Here is a 17197-nt window from a genome sequence, read left to right on the forward strand (position 1 = left end):
ACCCCTGGAATCCCAAAAGACTGATGCCATCACCTTTCCAGCTGAAGGAACAGACTTGGCTTTCTTCGGAGCTGGTGAATCAGGATGCTTCCACTGTTTTGACTGTAGTTTTGTTTCTGGTTGAAAGTGATGTATCCAGGTCTCATGCATGGTTACAAATCGTGCCACAAAATCATCGGGATCTGCTTCAAAACGACGCAAATTGTCAACGGACATCTGGAATCTGACACGTTTCTGTTCTGCTGTCAAGAGCTTTGACACCCATCTTGCAAAAACTTTAGTCATTCCTAATTCGTTGGTGATAATATGCTCAACCCTCTCATGAGAGATGCCCACTACACTAACAATATGTCGAGTAGTCAATCGTCGATCATCCATCAACATATCGAGCACTCGCGTGATGTTTTCTGGAGTGGTTGCTGTTGAAGGCCTTCCTGAGCGTAGGTCATCATCAAGGCTTTGTCTGCCACGCTTAAATTCTGCAGCCCACTTCTTTACTGTGGAAATGAAGGAGCATGATCCCCTAGAGTGGAGACCATGTCAGCATGTATCTGTGTTGGGGACATCCCTTTCTTTTGCAAGTACTTGATGACTGCCCTGTATTCAGTTTTGTCCATTTCTGATGATTTCAGAGGGTAGGTTTACCAAAAGAGCTGTAGTTGAGATAAAACTATTAGTATGTTTGTAGTTCTTGTGTCTATGATTCACTAAATGATTGTCCTCATTGGTGGCAAACACCTGTCTCTGCCTGGTGGGGAAAAACCACTAAGGCTGAGAACTTTTCAGCCAACACTCGTATGTTACTGTATTGTGTCCTGGTATGTTACTGGTATCGTGACCTGGTACGTTACTGGCATGGTGTCCTGTTATGTTACTGGTATTGTGTCCTGTTATGTTACTGGTATTGTGTCTTGTTATGTTACTGGTATTGTGTCTTGTTATGTTACTGGTATTGTGTCCTGCTATGTTCCTAGTATCGTGACCTGGTATGTTACTTGTATGGTGTACTGGTATATTACAGATATGGCGTCATGGTAAATTACAAAAATGGTGTCCTGGTACGTTACTGATGTGGTGTCCTGGCATGTTATTGATTTGTCCTGGTATGTTACTGATGTGTCTCGGCATGTTACTGATGTTTTGTCCTGGTATGTTACCGGTATGCTGTTGTGGCATGTTGCTGGTGTGGTGTCTTTGTACGTTTCTGATGTGGTGTCCTGGTATGTTACTGATGTGGTGTCCTTATATGTGACTGATGTGTTGTCCTGGTATGTTACTGATGTTTTGTCCTGGTATGTTACTGATGTGGTGTCCTGGTATGTTACTGATGTTTTGTCCTGGTATGTTACCGATATGCTGTTGTGGCATGTCACTGGTGTGGTGTCCTGGTACGTTTCTGATGTGGTGTCCTGGTATGTTACTGATGTTTTGTCCTGGTATGTTACTGATGTGGTGTCCTGGTATGTTACTGATGTGGTGTCCTGGTATGTTACTGATGTGGTGTCCTGGTATGTTACTGATGTTTTGTCCTGGTATGTTACCGATATGCTGTTGTGGCATGTTACTGGTGTGGTGTCCTGGTACGTTTCTGATGTGGTGTCCTGGTATGTTACTGATATGGTGTCCTGGTATGTTACTGATGTGGTGTCCTGGTATGTTACTGGTGTGGTGTCCTGGTATGTTGCTGATGTGGTGTCCTGGTATGTTACTGATGTTTTGTCCTGGAATGTTACTGATGTTTTGTCCTGGTATGTTACTGATGTGGTGTCCTGGTATGTTGCTGATGTTTTGTCCTGGTATGTTACTGATCAGTAACATAACTGATGTGGTGTCCTGGTATGTTGCTGATTTTTTGTCCTGGAATGTTACTGATGTGGTGTCCTGGTATGTTTCTGATGTGGTGTCCTGGTATGTTACTGATGTTTTGTCCTGGTATGTTACCGATATGCTGTTGTGGCATGTCACTGGTGTGGTGTCCTGGTACGTTACAGGTGTGGTGTCCTGGTATGTTACTGATGTGGTGTCCTGGTACGTTTCTGATGTGGTGTCCTGGTATGTTACTGGTGTGGTGTCCTGGTTTGTTACTGATGTTTTGTCCTGGTATGTTACCGATATGCTGTTGTGGCATGTTACTGGTGTGGTGTCCTGGTACGTTTCTGATGTGGTGTCCTGGTATGTTACTGATATGGTGTCCTGGTATGTTACTGATGTGGTGTCCTGGTATGTTACTGATGTGGTGTCCTGGTATGTTGCTGATGTGGTGTCCTGGTATGTTACTGATGTTTTGTCCTGGAATGTTACTGATGTTTTGTCCTGGTATGTTACTGATGTGGTGTCCTGGTATGTTGCTGATGTTTTGTCCTGGTATGTTACTGATCAGTAACATAACTGATGTGGTGTCCTGGTATGTTGCTGATTTTTTGTCCTGGAATGTTACTGATGTGGTGTCCTGGTATGTTTCTGATGTGGTGTCCTGGTATGTTACTGATGTTTTGTCCTGGTATGTTACCGATATGCTGTTGTGGCATGTCACTGGTGTGGTGTCCTGGTACGTTACAGGTGTGGTGTCCTGGTATGTTACTGATGTGGTGTCCTGGTACGTTTCTGATGTGGTGTCCTGGTATGTTACTGGTGTGGTGTCCTGGTTTGTTACTGATGTGGTGTCCTGGTATGTTACTGACGTTTTGTCCTGGTATGTAACCGATATGCTGTTGTGGCATGTCACTGGTGTGGTGTCCTGGTACGTTACTGGTGTGGTGTCCTGGTATGTTACTGATGTTTTGTTCTGGTGTGTTACTGATGTTTTGTCCTGGTATGTTACCGATATGCTGTTGTGGCATGTTCCTGATGTTTTGTCCTGGTATGTTACTGATGTTTTGTCCTGGTATGTTGCTGATGTGGTGTCCTGGTATGTTACTGATGTCTTGTCCTGGTGTGTTACTGATGTTTTGTCCTGGTATGTTACCGATATGCTGTTGTAGCATGTTTACTGGTGTGGTGTCCTGGTACGTTCGTGATGTGGTGTCCTGGTATGTTACTGATGTGGTGTCCTGGTATGTTACTGATGTTTTCTCCTGGTATTCCTGATGTGGTGTCCTGGTATGTTACTGATGTTTTGTCCTGGTATGTTCCTGACGTGGTATCCTGGTATGTTACTGATGTTTTGTCTTGGTGTGTTACTGATGTGGTGTCCTGGTATGTTACTGATGTGTTGTCCTGGTATGTTACTGATGTTTTGTCCTGGTATGTTGCCGATATGCTGTTGTGGCATGTTGCTGGTGTGGTGTCCTGGTATGTTACTGATGTTTTGTCCTGGTATGTTACTGATGTGGTGTCCTGGTATGTTACAGATGTTTTGTCCTGGTATGTTACTGATGTTTTGTCCTGGTATGTTTCTGATGTGGTGTCCTGGTATGTTACTGATGTTTTGTCCTGGTATGTTGCTGATGTTTTGTCCTGGTATGTCACTGATGTTTTGTCCTGGTATGTTGCTGATGTGGTGTCCTGGTATGTTACTTTTGTGGTGTCCTGGTTTGTTACTGATGTGGTGTCCTGGTATGTTACCGATATGCTGTTGTGGTATGTTCTTGGTGTGATGTCCTGGGATGTCACTGATGTGTTGTCCTGGTATGTTACTGATGTTTTGTCCTGGTATGTTACCGGTGTGCTGTTATGGCATGTTGCTGGTGTGGTGTCTTGGTACGTTTCTGATGTGGTGTGCTGGTATGTTACTGATATGGTGTCCTGGTATGTTACTGATGTGGTGTCCTGGTATGTTACTGGTGTGGTGTCCTGGTATGTTGCTGATGTGGTGTCCTGGTATGTTACTGATGTTTTGTCCTGGAATGTTACTGATGTTTTGTCCTGGTATGTTACTGATGTGGTGTCCTGGTATGTTGCTGATGTTTTGTCCTGGTATGTTACTGATCAGTAACATAACTGATGTGGTGTCCTGGTATGTTGCTGATTTTTTGTCCTGGAATGTTACTGATGTGGTGTCCTGGTATGTTTCTGATGTGGTGTCCTGGTATGTTACTGATGTTTTGTCCTGGTATGTTACCGATATGCTGTTGTGGCATGTCACTGGTGTGGTGTCCTGGTACGTTACAGGTGTGGTGTCCTGGTATGTTACTGATGTGGTGTCCTGGTACGTTTCTGATGTGGTGTCCTGGTATGTTACTGGTGTGGTGTCCTGGTTTGTTACTGATGTTTTGTCCTGGTATGTTACCGATATGCTGTTGTGGCATGTTACTGGTGTGGTGTCCTGGTACGTTTCTGATGTGGTGTCCTGGTATGTTACTGATATGGTGTCCTGGTATGTTACTGATGTGGTGTCCTGGTATGTTACTGATGTGGTGTCCTGGTATGTTGCTGATGTGGTGTCCTGGTATGTTACTGATGTTTTGTCCTGGAATGTTACTGATGTTTTGTCCTGGTATGTTACTGATGTGGTGTCCTGGTATGTTGCTGATGTTTTGTCCTGGTATGTTACTGATCAGTAACATAACTGATGTGGTGTCCTGGTATGTTGCTGATTTTTTGTCCTGGAATGTTACTGATGTGGTGTCCTGGTATGTTTCTGATGTGGTGTCCTGGTATGTTACTGATGTTTTGTCCTGGTATGTTACCGATATGCTGTTGTGGCATGTCACTGGTGTGGTGTCCTGGTACGTTACAGGTGTGGTGTCCTGGTATGTTACTGATGTGGTGTCCTGGTACGTTTCTGATGTGGTGTCCTGGTATGTTACTGGTGTGGTGTCCTGGTTTGTTACTGATGTGGTGTCCTGGTATGTTACTGACGTTTTGTCCTGGTATGTAACCGATATGCTGTTGTGGCATGTCACTGGTGTGGTGTCCTGGTACGTTACTGGTGTGGTGTCCTGGTATGTTACTGATGTTTTGTTCTGGTGTGTTACTGATGTTTTGTCCTGGTATGTTACCGATATGCTGTTGTGGCATGTTCCTGATGTTTTGTCCTGGTATGTTACTGATGTTTTGTCCTGGTATGTTGCTGATGTGGTGTCCTGGTATGTTACTGATGTCTTGTCCTGGTGTGTTACTGATGTTTTGTCCTGGTATGTTACCGATATGCTGTTGTAGCATGTTTACTGGTGTGGTGTCCTGGTACGTTCGTGATGTGGTGTCCTGGTATGTTACTGATGTGGTGTCCTGGTATGTTACTGATGTTTTCTCCTGGTATTCCTGATGTGGTGTCCTGGTATGTTACTGATGTTTTGTCCTGGTATGTTCCTGACGTGGTATCCTGGTATGTTACTGATGTTTTGTCTTGGTGTGTTACTGATGTGGTGTCCTGGTATGTTACTGATGTGTTGTCCTGGTATGTTACTGATGTTTTGTCCTGGTATGTTGCCGATATGCTGTTGTGGCATGTTGCTGGTGTGGTGTCCTGGTATGTTACTGATGTTTTGTCCTGGTATGTTACTGATGTGGTGTCCTGGTATGTTACAGATGTTTTGTCCTGGTATGTTACTGATGTTTTGTCCTGGTATGTTTCTGATGTGGTGTCCTGGTATGTTACTGATGTTTTGTCCTGGTATGTTGCTGATGTTTTGTCCTGGTATGTCACTGATGTTTTGTCCTGGTATGTTGCTGATGTGGTGTCCTGGTATGTTACTTTTGTGGTGTCCTGGTTTGTTACTGATGTGGTGTCCTGGTATGTTACCGATATGCTGTTGTGGTATGTTCTTGGTGTGATGTCCTGGGATGTCACTGATGTGTTGTCCTGGTATGTTACTGATGTTTTGTCCTGGTATGTTACCGGTGTGCTGTTATGGCATGTTGCTGGTGTGGTGTCTTGGTACGTTTCTGATGTGGTGTGCTGGTATGTTACTGATGTTTTGTCCTGGTATGTTACTGAGGTGGTGTCCTGGTATGTTACTGATGTTTTGTCCTGGTTTGTTGCTGATGTGGTGTCCTGGTATGTTACTGATGTGGTGTCGTGGTATGTTACTGATGTTTGTCCTGGTATGTTCCTGATGTGGTGTCCTGGTATGTTACTGATGTTTTGTCTTGGTTTGTTACTGATGTGGTGTCCTGGTATGTTACTGATGTGGTGTCCTGGTATGTTACTGGTGTTTTGTCCTGGTATGTTACTGATGTTTTGTCCTGGTATGTTACTGATGTTTTGTCCTGGTATGTTGCCGATATGCTGTTGTGGCATGTTACTGGTGTGGTGTCCTGATACTTTTCTGATGTGGTGTCCTGGTATGTTACTGATGTGGTGTCCTGGTATGTTACTGATGTGGTGTCCTGGTATGTTACTGATGTGGTGTCCTGGTATGTTACTGATGTTTTGTCCTGGTATGTTACTGATGTGGTGTCCTGGTATGTTACTGATGTTTTGTCCTGGTATGTTGCTGATGTGGTGTCCTGGTATGTTTCTGGTGTGGTGTCCTGGTATGTTACTTATGTGGTGTCCTGGTATGTTACTGATGTTTTGTCCTGGTATGTTACTGATGTGGTGTCCTGGTATGTTACTGATGTTTTGTCCTGGTATGTTACTGATGTGGTGTCCTGGTATGTTACTGGTGTGGTGTCCTGGTATGTTACTGATGTTTTGTCCTGGTATGTTGCTGATGTTTTGTCCTGGTATGTTACTGGTGTGGTGTCCTGGTATGTTACTGATGTGGTGTCCTGGTACGTTTCTGATGTTTTGTCGTGGTATGTTACTGATGTGGTGTCCTGGTATGTTACTGATGTTTTGTCCTGGTATGTTACTGATGTTTTGTTCTGGTGTGTTACTGATGCTTTGTCCTGGTATGTTACCGATATGCTGTTGTGGCATGTTACTGGTGTGGTGTCCTGGTATATTACAGATATAGTGTCTTGTCTTTATGTGGTGTGTCTCTGTGTTTCAGAGAAATGTCGGTCGGGGAACGTGCTGAGTTATGCCATGGACGGAAACTGTCGTGGCTTCTGGTCCTGTGACTCCAACGGAAGGGCGGCGGCGGAATGCTGTCCAGAAGGGTACAGATACACTACCCGAGGTTGCAAGCCGGATTTCAACTGCCAGGACCACTGTCCTTCATCCTGCTTCGGAACAGGTAAGTCATGTATATACATGTTGATGATACCGGCAAGTGAACCATCTGGAACGTGTGGTGTGTACTTGTGTATGTGGCAGATATGAAGATATTAACGTTGTGTGTCCTGTGACAGGTGGCTGTGAGAGATGGGTCTGTGTGTCAGATATGAAGATATTATCGTTGTGTGTCCTGTGACAGGTGGCTGTGAGAGATGGGTCTGTGTGTCAGATATGAAGATATTATCGTTGTGTGTCCTTTGACAGGTGTCTGTGAGAGATGGGTCTGTGTGTCAGATATGAAGGTATTATCGTTGTGTGTCCTGTGACAGGTGTCTGTGAGAGATGGGTCTGTGTGTCAGATATGAAGGTATTATCGTTGTGTGTCCTGTGACAGGTGTCTGTGAGAGATAGGTCTGTGTGTCAGATATGAAGATATTATCGTTGTGTGTCCTGTGACAGGTGTCTGTGAGAGATGGGTCTGTGTGTCAGATATGAAGGTATTATCGTTGTGTGTCCTGTGACAGATGTCTGTGAGAGATGGGTCTGTGTATCAGATATGAAGGTATTATCGTTGTGTGTCCTGTGACAGGTGTCTGTGAGAGATGGGTCTGTGTGTCAGATATGAAGGTATTATCGTTGTGTGTCCTGTGGCAGGTGTCTGTGAGAGATGGATCTGTGTGTCAGTTATGAAGGTATTATCGTTGTGTGTCCTGTGACAGGTGGCTGTGAGAGATGGATCTGTGTGTCAGATATGAAGGTATTATCGTTGTGTGTCCTGTGACAGGTGGCTGTGAGAGATGGGGTTGTGTTTCAGATATGAAGGTATTATGGTTGTGTCCTGTGACACGGGTCTGTGTGGCAGATATGAAGATGTTATTGAAGAGTGTTCTGTGGCAGATGGCTGTGAGAAATGGGTGTGTGTGGCAGATATTAACGCTGTATATTCTGCGACAGGGGTCTGTGACAAGCTGCCAGTGTGGGGTGACTCCTCCAAGTTCCAGATAGATGGAGGTCAGAATGGATGGCTCTCCGCCGATTGTCCAAACGGAACAGAATTCAGCATCCTGGAATGTGCATGCATGAAGCGACGAAACCATGGTAACAACCTTCGTGCTGTCTATTTTGACTTTTGTCTCGAATCATTGCTCTTAACATTTTCACTGTGTCACAGTCCCTCGTTGTCCCGATTACATGCCACCTCTACCCCTCCCCTCGGACCAGCCTCTGAATCTCCTCCCAACTCCTTTCAGACTGCAGTCCTCAAGCGTTTGTGGTATTTGATGAAGCCTTCATCAATTCTACTTCTTGGGTCAGAGCTTCTAACATGAGGTTTCAAGGCGGCATCGCCCAGTTTGGCCAGGGCCGGATTGATGTTGACTTGACCACAGCAGCTGCGACTCCACAAAACCCACAGGTGTTGTTTCTGAGGTACAGGGAGGCCGCCCAGATGGACCCTACCAGACAAGTGCTTGTCTCCGGCACCGACTGTAACGGCAAAGAAAACCTAGTAATAGCCCTGGAGAATAGACACCTGGTGTTTGAAATAACGTCATGGGTAGGAACTACGCACTCAGTTACCATGGCAACACAGGTAAGTTTTAGAACAGAAGTCCATAACGCCCATAGCGCCTACACGCTACTCCGCCGGTTTCCAAATGGTATACACGGACATACATACATACATACCGCTCACGTCTTTCACGGATGATATAAACATACATGCCGATATGAGGTGCCCACACCTAACTCACTCGGCTCCCTGATAGTTACCTCAGTAATCACCTGTGAATCCTAAAGAGTAGGTATCAGAAATCTCAAATGCATTTAGAAAAGGATGTGATCTGAAGTTTACTGAAAGAACCTGAAACAAGATACTGTGGACAGGAAAACGTTTGAAACACCACACAATTAGATGTGGAAGCTGTGTACCAAGTACGATGGTGTTTGGGCATTGCGCACAAAACTGCTGAGTTAATTGTTATTTTTATTTACATACCGCCAATATCCAGATCACCTTCTCGTCGATCAATCAATGTCAGTTATCAATCTCAACCCCCTGGGGATCATACAATGTGGCTTTCCCATCCTTAAGAGGTACCCCTTCACAGCTGGGTGGACTCATTATGTGAAGTTGCCCGGCAGATTGGTAAATCAAAAAGTGTAATTTCACGCCTGTGGGATAAGTACCGTCAAACGGGTGGGGTTGCAACGAGACCTGGGCGTGGTAGACCAAAATCAACGACACCACGACAGGATCGTCTCATTACGTTAATTGCTCTACGCGATAGGTTTAAATCGGCCCCTGCCATCAATTGAGAATTCTGCACACTCACTGGAAGACGCATTTCAACCTCAACCGTTAAAAACCGACTCTATCAAGCTCGTCTGAAAGCAAGACGGACTTTTAAGGGTGTCACCCTTCCAGCTCACCATAAGCGCCAAAGATTGGCATGGGCTATGCAGCATCAGGGGCGGGCTATGCGCCACTGGCGTTACACCATGTTCTCTGATGATTCACAGATGGCAGAAAACGTTGTTGGCGTCGGAGCGGGGAGCGATATGCCAGAGCAGCAATTCTTGACCATGATCGATATGGAGGTATATGTGTGTCATGGTGTGGGGTGGGATTACACATGACAGACGATCAGATTTGGTCATCATTAACGGAGCCATGACTGGTCAGCGATACGTTGACCAAATATTGCGTCCTGTTGTGGCTGCATTGGCTAGAGTTATCGGCCGAAATTTTGTATTCCAAGATGATAATGCCAGACCACATCGGGCCCGAAATGTCTCCGCTTATCTTCCATAAGAAGGTATCCAGACATTGGACTGGCCCTCTAAGTCCCCAGACCTGTCCCCAATTGAACATCTCTGGGACGTTCTTGGTCGAAGGGTGTACGCCAGGGACCCAGGACCCGCCAACCTGGCCCAGCTAGGTGCAGCTCTCCAAGAGGAATGGCGGGCAATACCACGGGCAACCATCCGGAAATTGATTAACAGCATGCCATCAAGGTGCCGTGAATGTGTTGCCCAACATGGTGGACACACCAGATATTGAACTTGACGCCTAAAATTGATTTAGTGGATATTTCAAGCAGTTTCAAAGTCGCTATTATTTCATTAGTTCCCTTATTTCTTGTCGGTAGTATATTTAATGAAGCTACATAACAATAACTGAAGCGCGCGTAAAATCAATTTAATGACAGTAACTGTAAGTAGATAATTTAACTCTACCACTTTCTCCCCGGTGGCCGTGCGGTAGACAGTCTGCCTACGGATGTGTGATTTGCGGATCCCGCTAGTGAAAACATTTATATTGTGAGTTTAATCTTGAACGATATTTTTCAGTTGATTTCAAACACTCATTTGAATGTTGATGTTCATATAAAGTTAGGAAAAGTAAAACCTGGGAAGCGGTCTTACTAACGAAAAGTAAAGCCTGTCCCCCACAACAAAAGCCTCAAATGCGGTTATTCTGGGAAAACAAGAGATGACCTAATATATAGTGAGAAGCACACTTTAGGTTTATATACCCGGTCAAGGGTGAGCTCGACTCTGTCACCAAGCTGGCTGGATCACTAACCTGGCGCTTTAGACGGCTCTCCCACCATGTCCCCAGTATTCCGAATGTCCTCTAACTGCAGCCATGACTGTTAGCAGTACTACGTGAAAATATTTGACAGTTATGTCAATACATTCTTGTTGATATCTGACACGGTTGTTACTTCCACGATGTTCAATATACTCGAGTTGCACAAATGCAAGGTTATTGACAAGTTGTAAAATGAACCCACGCTTGAACTGAGCATAGTAGAGGTTTGAGAACGAAATAGATTGTGAAATTCACCGTCAGCACAAGACGAGTTACACCACGTACACAATGAATTATCTTTTCCCCAACAACCGAGTGGAGCTTCTAATATTGTTATATTGTTATTTAAAAACTGGTACTTCACAAATAAGGGTAACTATGTTTGGTTTTCTTAACCTTCTAAAGAAGTTCTTAAAAATCACAATTGCAAATATTAAGTATTCAATGTAACCTTGCAGGTAATGCCCAGATATTTTGTGTTTTAGATACAGGAACGTTTACATTAGTTGTCAGTAAGAACACATTTATACCGCACTTTTCTGTATGCCTTTCCCAGTTGAAAGAGCTTCCAGTAATCAAATCAAATAATGTAACCTTGTTGGTGCCAAGTAAAATCATGATGTAAGTCATTTGTGTCGTCTGTCCTGTCAGTATAAGGAGTGCTCGTCACCATCACCAATTCCAAGACCTCAGTCACAAGTATCACAATCAAAACCTGTCATTACATTACTGAACTGAATATAAAGACCTTCCAATAATTTACACATGATGGCTGTTGCGGTTTCTACTGTAAGATGTGGTAGTTATACACGTGGGTCAATCCTGCAGGGGTTCCCTCTCTCAGACTGGAAGGATGTGATCCTGATGTACAACGGCAACACAATGGTCGGCATCATCAAGTCGGACAAGACCAGGTTCTTCAGCCATACATTGGGTGAGTGAGTGAGTAAGTTAGTGAGTTACTGAGTGTCAGGACGTGTGTGAAGGACTGATGTGCATAATAGTCATCTGACTGAATGTTTAAGACTTGCACCGTCCTAAATTTAACACACCCTGACCTACAGCCTAGTCTGTCTATGTATGTTATTATGTCCACCCACTTACTTCGATCCTATACCCTAGACTGTCATGTATGTTGTTATGTCCACCCACTTACTTCGATCCTACAGCCTAGACTGTCTATGTATGTTGTTATGTCCACCCACTTACTTCGATCCAACACCCAAGTCTGTCTATGTATGTTGACATATCCATCCACTAACTTCGATCCAACACCCAAGTCTGTCTATGTATGTTGTTATATCCGTCCACTAACTTCGATCCTACACCCAAGTCTGTCTATGTATGTTGTTTTGTCCGTCCACTAACTTCGATCCTACACCCAAGCCTGTCTATGTATGTTGTTATATCCGCCCGCTGACTTAGTTCCTACGCCGTAGCTTGTCTGTTTATAGTGCTATATAATCTCATTTTTAAGATCGGTATTTCTTTTCTGCCTTCGTATTTTTGTACAACTTCACAAAAGTACACACAGTTCGGCGTCCTGTACAAACCACTTCTCTAGCAGTTTCAAACATACGTAATGTCACTGACATGGCTAATGTGTTTGTCGGATCTCAACCTTGGCTAATGTGTTTGTCGGATATCACACTTGGCTAATGTGTTTGACGGATCTCAAACTTGGCTGATCTGTTTGTCGGATCTCACACTTGGCTAATGTGTTTGTCGGATATCACGCTTGGCTAATGTGTTTGTCGGATATCTCACTTGGCTAATGTGTTTGTCGCATCTCAAACTTGGCTAATGTGTTTGTCGGATATCACACTTGACTAATGTGTTTGTCGCATCTCAAACTTGGCTAATGTGTTTGTCGGATATCAAACTTGGCTATTGTGTTTGTCAGATATCAAACTTGGCTAATGTGCTTGTCGGATATCACACTTGGCTAATGTGTTTGTCAGATATCAAACTTGGCTAATGTGTTTGGACGTTATTAAACATGGCTAATGTGTTTTTTATGTTTTTACACGACTCGTGTTAAAATATCTCGTTTACGAGTTATCGGATCTAAACAATATGAAACAAAACCATTTTTTGTTTTTTCAGCTCCCAAGAGTAGCATCATGGAGTGTGGGGTGACCCTTGGTACTGACCTCACGCGAACTAGGAACTTCATGGGCGAAATCACCATGGTATGTGTGTAGACAAACCTACATGGCCGTGATATGTATGTAGTGAAAATAGACCTAGATAGGTTTACTTCTTTCAACTGAAAGGTTAATATAAGTTTGCTATTGTTGTAGCTATGGGCCTACAACTTTCTGTCATAATTTCCCACTCTGCTTAAGAGTTTACTTTAATATGCACTTTTGCTTTCACTGTGGAAACTTGTAGTATACTTACTGAATGTTCTGCTTCCATGTTCTTGCAGCTGGACATCTACCAGTGTGACCCCGACTATCTGACCTAACGCCTCTATGCCACAAACCCCTGCAGGAAGGGGAATAACTCTGACGACTAATTGTCAGGGTTGATAGACAAGCACGGAGGTTGCCAGTGTATATACTAGCCGTACTAGAGCTACATGTTACTGTGTATATAGAAACATGTGTACGCCACTGCACTCGTAGGTACAGTATGCATGTGCAGTACTTGTGTGTTTCGTCTAAGTAGTGTTGCCTAGCAGTCGTCATGTCCGTTTCGGACATGCCTGTATATGTACGCGCCGGGTGTTTTGCAGACGTGTCGTGGTAGTCTCCCCTTGTGTTGTTGAGACATGCTCGCATCAGAAGACCACGGTAAGGTAACCAGATGGTGAATAACCGTAATGAATATAGGTATTTCGCATCATTATCTGCTGGTTAAGATATTGTATGTGACGTCACATCCGGTGTTTTCTGGCGGTTGCCTCTTGTGTTTTGAAGTTCGAAAGTCGCGTTTGTAGCGTGGAGTCTTCCATATGGGACTTGTGGAGTCTGAACTGAATATCGGACTTGGCCATTCACTAGCGTTGATTGGATGGTCACTTCGATCTAGATCTACAGCCCCATACAGCTCTGCATTACACGCACCGACCCTAGTGTTGACTGTATCCAATTTGCATCAACCGTAGTGCTGGACGCCTAGTGGCGCCGTTACCTGGGTTACATAACTGCCCAATCACAGGCATTAACAGATAGCCACTGCGGCATATACATTTTTCGGGGACTCACAATAGCTCACCGATCTGAGGGCAAATCGCAGTGATTAATCAGTGCCACTGGCAGCTGATCATTGGTCAGCCAGCCAATCACAGTTGTTCCCAGGTCAACAAAACTGTCCATTGATCGATCCTCCTGCCAATCCTAGGCCTGAGCTGCTGGTGTGTGTATATTCAGCAGATGAAGAGGAGACAACGGTTTCCCCTGAGAGACTCATCTATTATTATACTACAATCCTAATGTTCCAAACTTAAATTCGAAATGTGTTAAAATATCTATGGATGGTAAAGTGAGATTGTAAACGTGTGTACAGTAAAGCGACTGTGCAGAGATTAGGAAAAGGTCTCGTGTGTGTATCAACAATCTATTTGCTTTCGGCAATGAAGTACACCGACCTAAGTAGGTATGATTGTTAGCGCTGGTTCACAAACAGTCCTTTAGTCGCTGATACGAGGTGATGTCAGAAAGTAGTTAGCCTAACTATATTCCCGATGTTTAATGTTTGAAAAGTTTCCGTTTATTGTGCAGGTATCAATAGGAAAGCCATATTCAAAGTTTCACATAAATTTATGTAGGTAATGTGGTTCGCGAGATAATAATATTTGTCAAATAAATGCATTAAATGAAAACGATATGTCATTTTATTACCTCTTGAATAATGATATGTCTTCAGATGATATCATATGTTCAGAATGATGTTGAATTTATTCCCGTCATAATCAACAGACAAACATTTGGATTACAGCAATGTTTGATTTGGATTTAGACAGGGGTCGTATTTTTAAGGACACTCACGCTCTAATCTTTCAGAAACACTGTTATGTTTCAATGTACATGAAGGGGCGCTCACATTAACGAGAGATTGTAGTTTCAAATTGCTTTTTTATGCACATTAATATATTTAAATATAGTTTGATTTTAGCGAACTTCTACCTACCTCATCACACACTGGGGTATGATATTATTAAAATAAATTAATTCCAGGTAAAGAAAACGATGTCATTTGGTACCTCTTGAATAATGATATGTCTTCAGATGATATCATATGTTCAGAATGATATTGAATTTATTCCCGTCATAATCAGCAGACAAATATTTGGATTACAGCAATGCTTGATTTAGATTTAGACAGGGGTCGTATTTTTAAGGACACTCATGCTCTAATCTTTCAGAAACACTGTTATGTTTCAATGTACATGAAGGGGCGCTCACATTAACGAGAGATTGTAGTTTCAAATTGCTTTTTTATGCACATTAATATATTTAAATATAGTTTGATTTTAGCGAACTTCTACCTACCTCATCACACATTGGGGTATGATATTATTAAAATAAAATAATTCCAGGTAAAGAAAACGATGTCATTTGGTACCTCTTGAATAATGATATGTCTTCAGATGATATCATATGTTCAGAATGATATTGAATTTATTCCCGTCATAATCAGCAGACAAATATTTGGATTACAGCAATGCTTGATTTAGATTTAGACAGGGGCCGTATTTTTAAGGACACTCACGCTCTAATCTTTCAGAAACACTGTTATGACCAGATATTGAAGCTTGCAATGTTTGCAGTATATTAGGAGCTGACCATTTAGTATTTAGCTTGAACCGTTGGCACCATGTAAGAATAGTGAAAACATTATGTACAGTCAGTTATGTCCTTATAGTGAAGTCATCTGGAAGATGGCGGGTAGTGTCTCCAAAACAAGCTCTTTCAGTAAACATGAAGCGGGGACTCACTGTAACAAGAGATTATAGTTTCAAATCGCTTTAGTATAATCCATAAGGTTGCTTTAAGCGGACTTCTACCTACCTAAAACACACATAATGTTTCATGCATACTTTGTTTCCTGTAATTTGTGATGCATTTATTGTCGATTTTGCGCTTTTTGATTTTGGGAGTAGTACCCGGTTTTAAAGTAGTAGTATCCGGTTTTAAAGTAGTAGTACCCGGTTTTAAAGTAGTAGTACCCGGTTTTATAAGAGTAGTACCCGGTTCTAAAGTCAACCAAAATGGGAATCGTGAGGCAGGTGCACAGCAAATCAGTTTGCTTGAGTTGACAGAAATTATGTAGAAAAATCAAACATAATATCAGCTCCAGTTATGTCATTGTCGTGGTGAGGTTCACTACTGTTTGACATCCCTCCGTATCAACATGCCGCTATGCTGCTTTCATCTCGGTCGTACAAGCTCAACTATCGTCACTTCTCTTGGGGACAATGTGAACAGATGTAAATCTGTCCACACCGGGCCTATTGGGATGGACATTCATGTCCACTGTGTAGATCGGGTAATATTTATACCTTTTTATGTCTACTGTCTAGACAGGATTTATTGTTATAGACATTTATATCCTCCGTTCACGCCACACTTAATTTACAGACGAACAGTCCGTTGCCTCCAACGGACTTACAGGGATATACGTGTAAAGCCACTGTCCACGCTGGACTTACTGCTGATACAAGCCAATTGTCCAGGCCTACTAGGGGCAGAGACAGATATCCACTTTTAAAATGTTTAACGAATGAGACCAGTGGACGGAAACTGCAAGATAGTGTAATTGAAATAATATTGGCCCTTATCCATCCAAACAGGTTTCTGGTATAATTAGATTGTTTGTAGGTATCATAAAGTTGATGTTGTGTGAAGCAGGCCGGTCTACCAATGGACAGATGTAAGCAGCTTACGATTGATGACGACAAGGAGTGCCCGGGGCAGATTTCAGACAGGTCATTAATTGCCCCTACACCGTGCTGCTGGTGCTAGCGAGTCGTCGTTTCCGCGAGGTCATCTAGTGGGAGAGGTGGGGCTGCCGTCACAAAGACAAGCTTGTTACAACAAAATACACTAAAGAAGCTTAATACTCAGCCTGGGATTGTTTGGGCATTGACGCCTAGGTTTATTAGTTATGAGAGTGTTGACACAATTAAACATTGTTGACGTAACTAACGCCACGTGGGACAGACACCGTTCCGCATACTCGTACACACTAGGATTGACTGGCACAAAACAGCTACTGCAAGCTACAAAAAGTCAGGAACTTGGTCACCAGTTGACTACAGACGCGATTCATTGATTCAAGTGGTCTTCAACGCATGGATTCTGTCATCAAATATCGATGCTTAATGAAGGATCAACATTTCAAATACAGCAAACTTTGCCAATTCAGTCAGAAGTAGAATCTTTTCATTTGACGTACATATGCTGACTTAATCTGTATAACTTATGTTTGGAACATAGGACATATGATAGGATCTGTTGTTGAACATTGATTTTGGTATTATTGTTGTTAAGTTGGATTTGAAACAACGCCACAGAATATCGGTGTATGTATTCGACATGCGTCAGGAT

At 43.2% G+C, this 17197-nt stretch overlaps 1 protein-coding gene across 1 annotated transcript in view; it reads left to right on the forward strand.

Annotated features, from left to right (window-relative positions):
- Nucleotides 1–13110, forward strand: part of LOC137260906 (uncharacterized) — a 91695-nt gene extending 78585 nt beyond the window's left edge. The window contains exons 40-45 of the mRNA XM_067798444.1: nucleotides 6879–7064; nucleotides 8000–8143; nucleotides 8296–8636; nucleotides 11469–11574; nucleotides 12747–12832; nucleotides 13072–13110. Of these exons, the coding sequence (XP_067654545.1) occupies nucleotides 6879–7064; nucleotides 8000–8143; nucleotides 8296–8636; nucleotides 11469–11574; nucleotides 12747–12832; nucleotides 13072–13110 (902 nt within the window). The remainder of the gene's footprint in view (nucleotides 1–6878; nucleotides 7065–7999; nucleotides 8144–8295; nucleotides 8637–11468; nucleotides 11575–12746; nucleotides 12833–13071) is intronic.
- Nucleotides 13111–17197: the final 4087 nt, after the last annotated feature.

This window comes from Haliotis asinina, chromosome 14 (assembly GCF_037392515.1).
Source record: "Haliotis asinina isolate JCU_RB_2024 chromosome 14, JCU_Hal_asi_v2, whole genome shotgun sequence".
In the NCBI taxonomy this organism is placed as follows: domain Eukaryota; kingdom Metazoa; phylum Mollusca; class Gastropoda; order Lepetellida; family Haliotidae; genus Haliotis; species Haliotis asinina.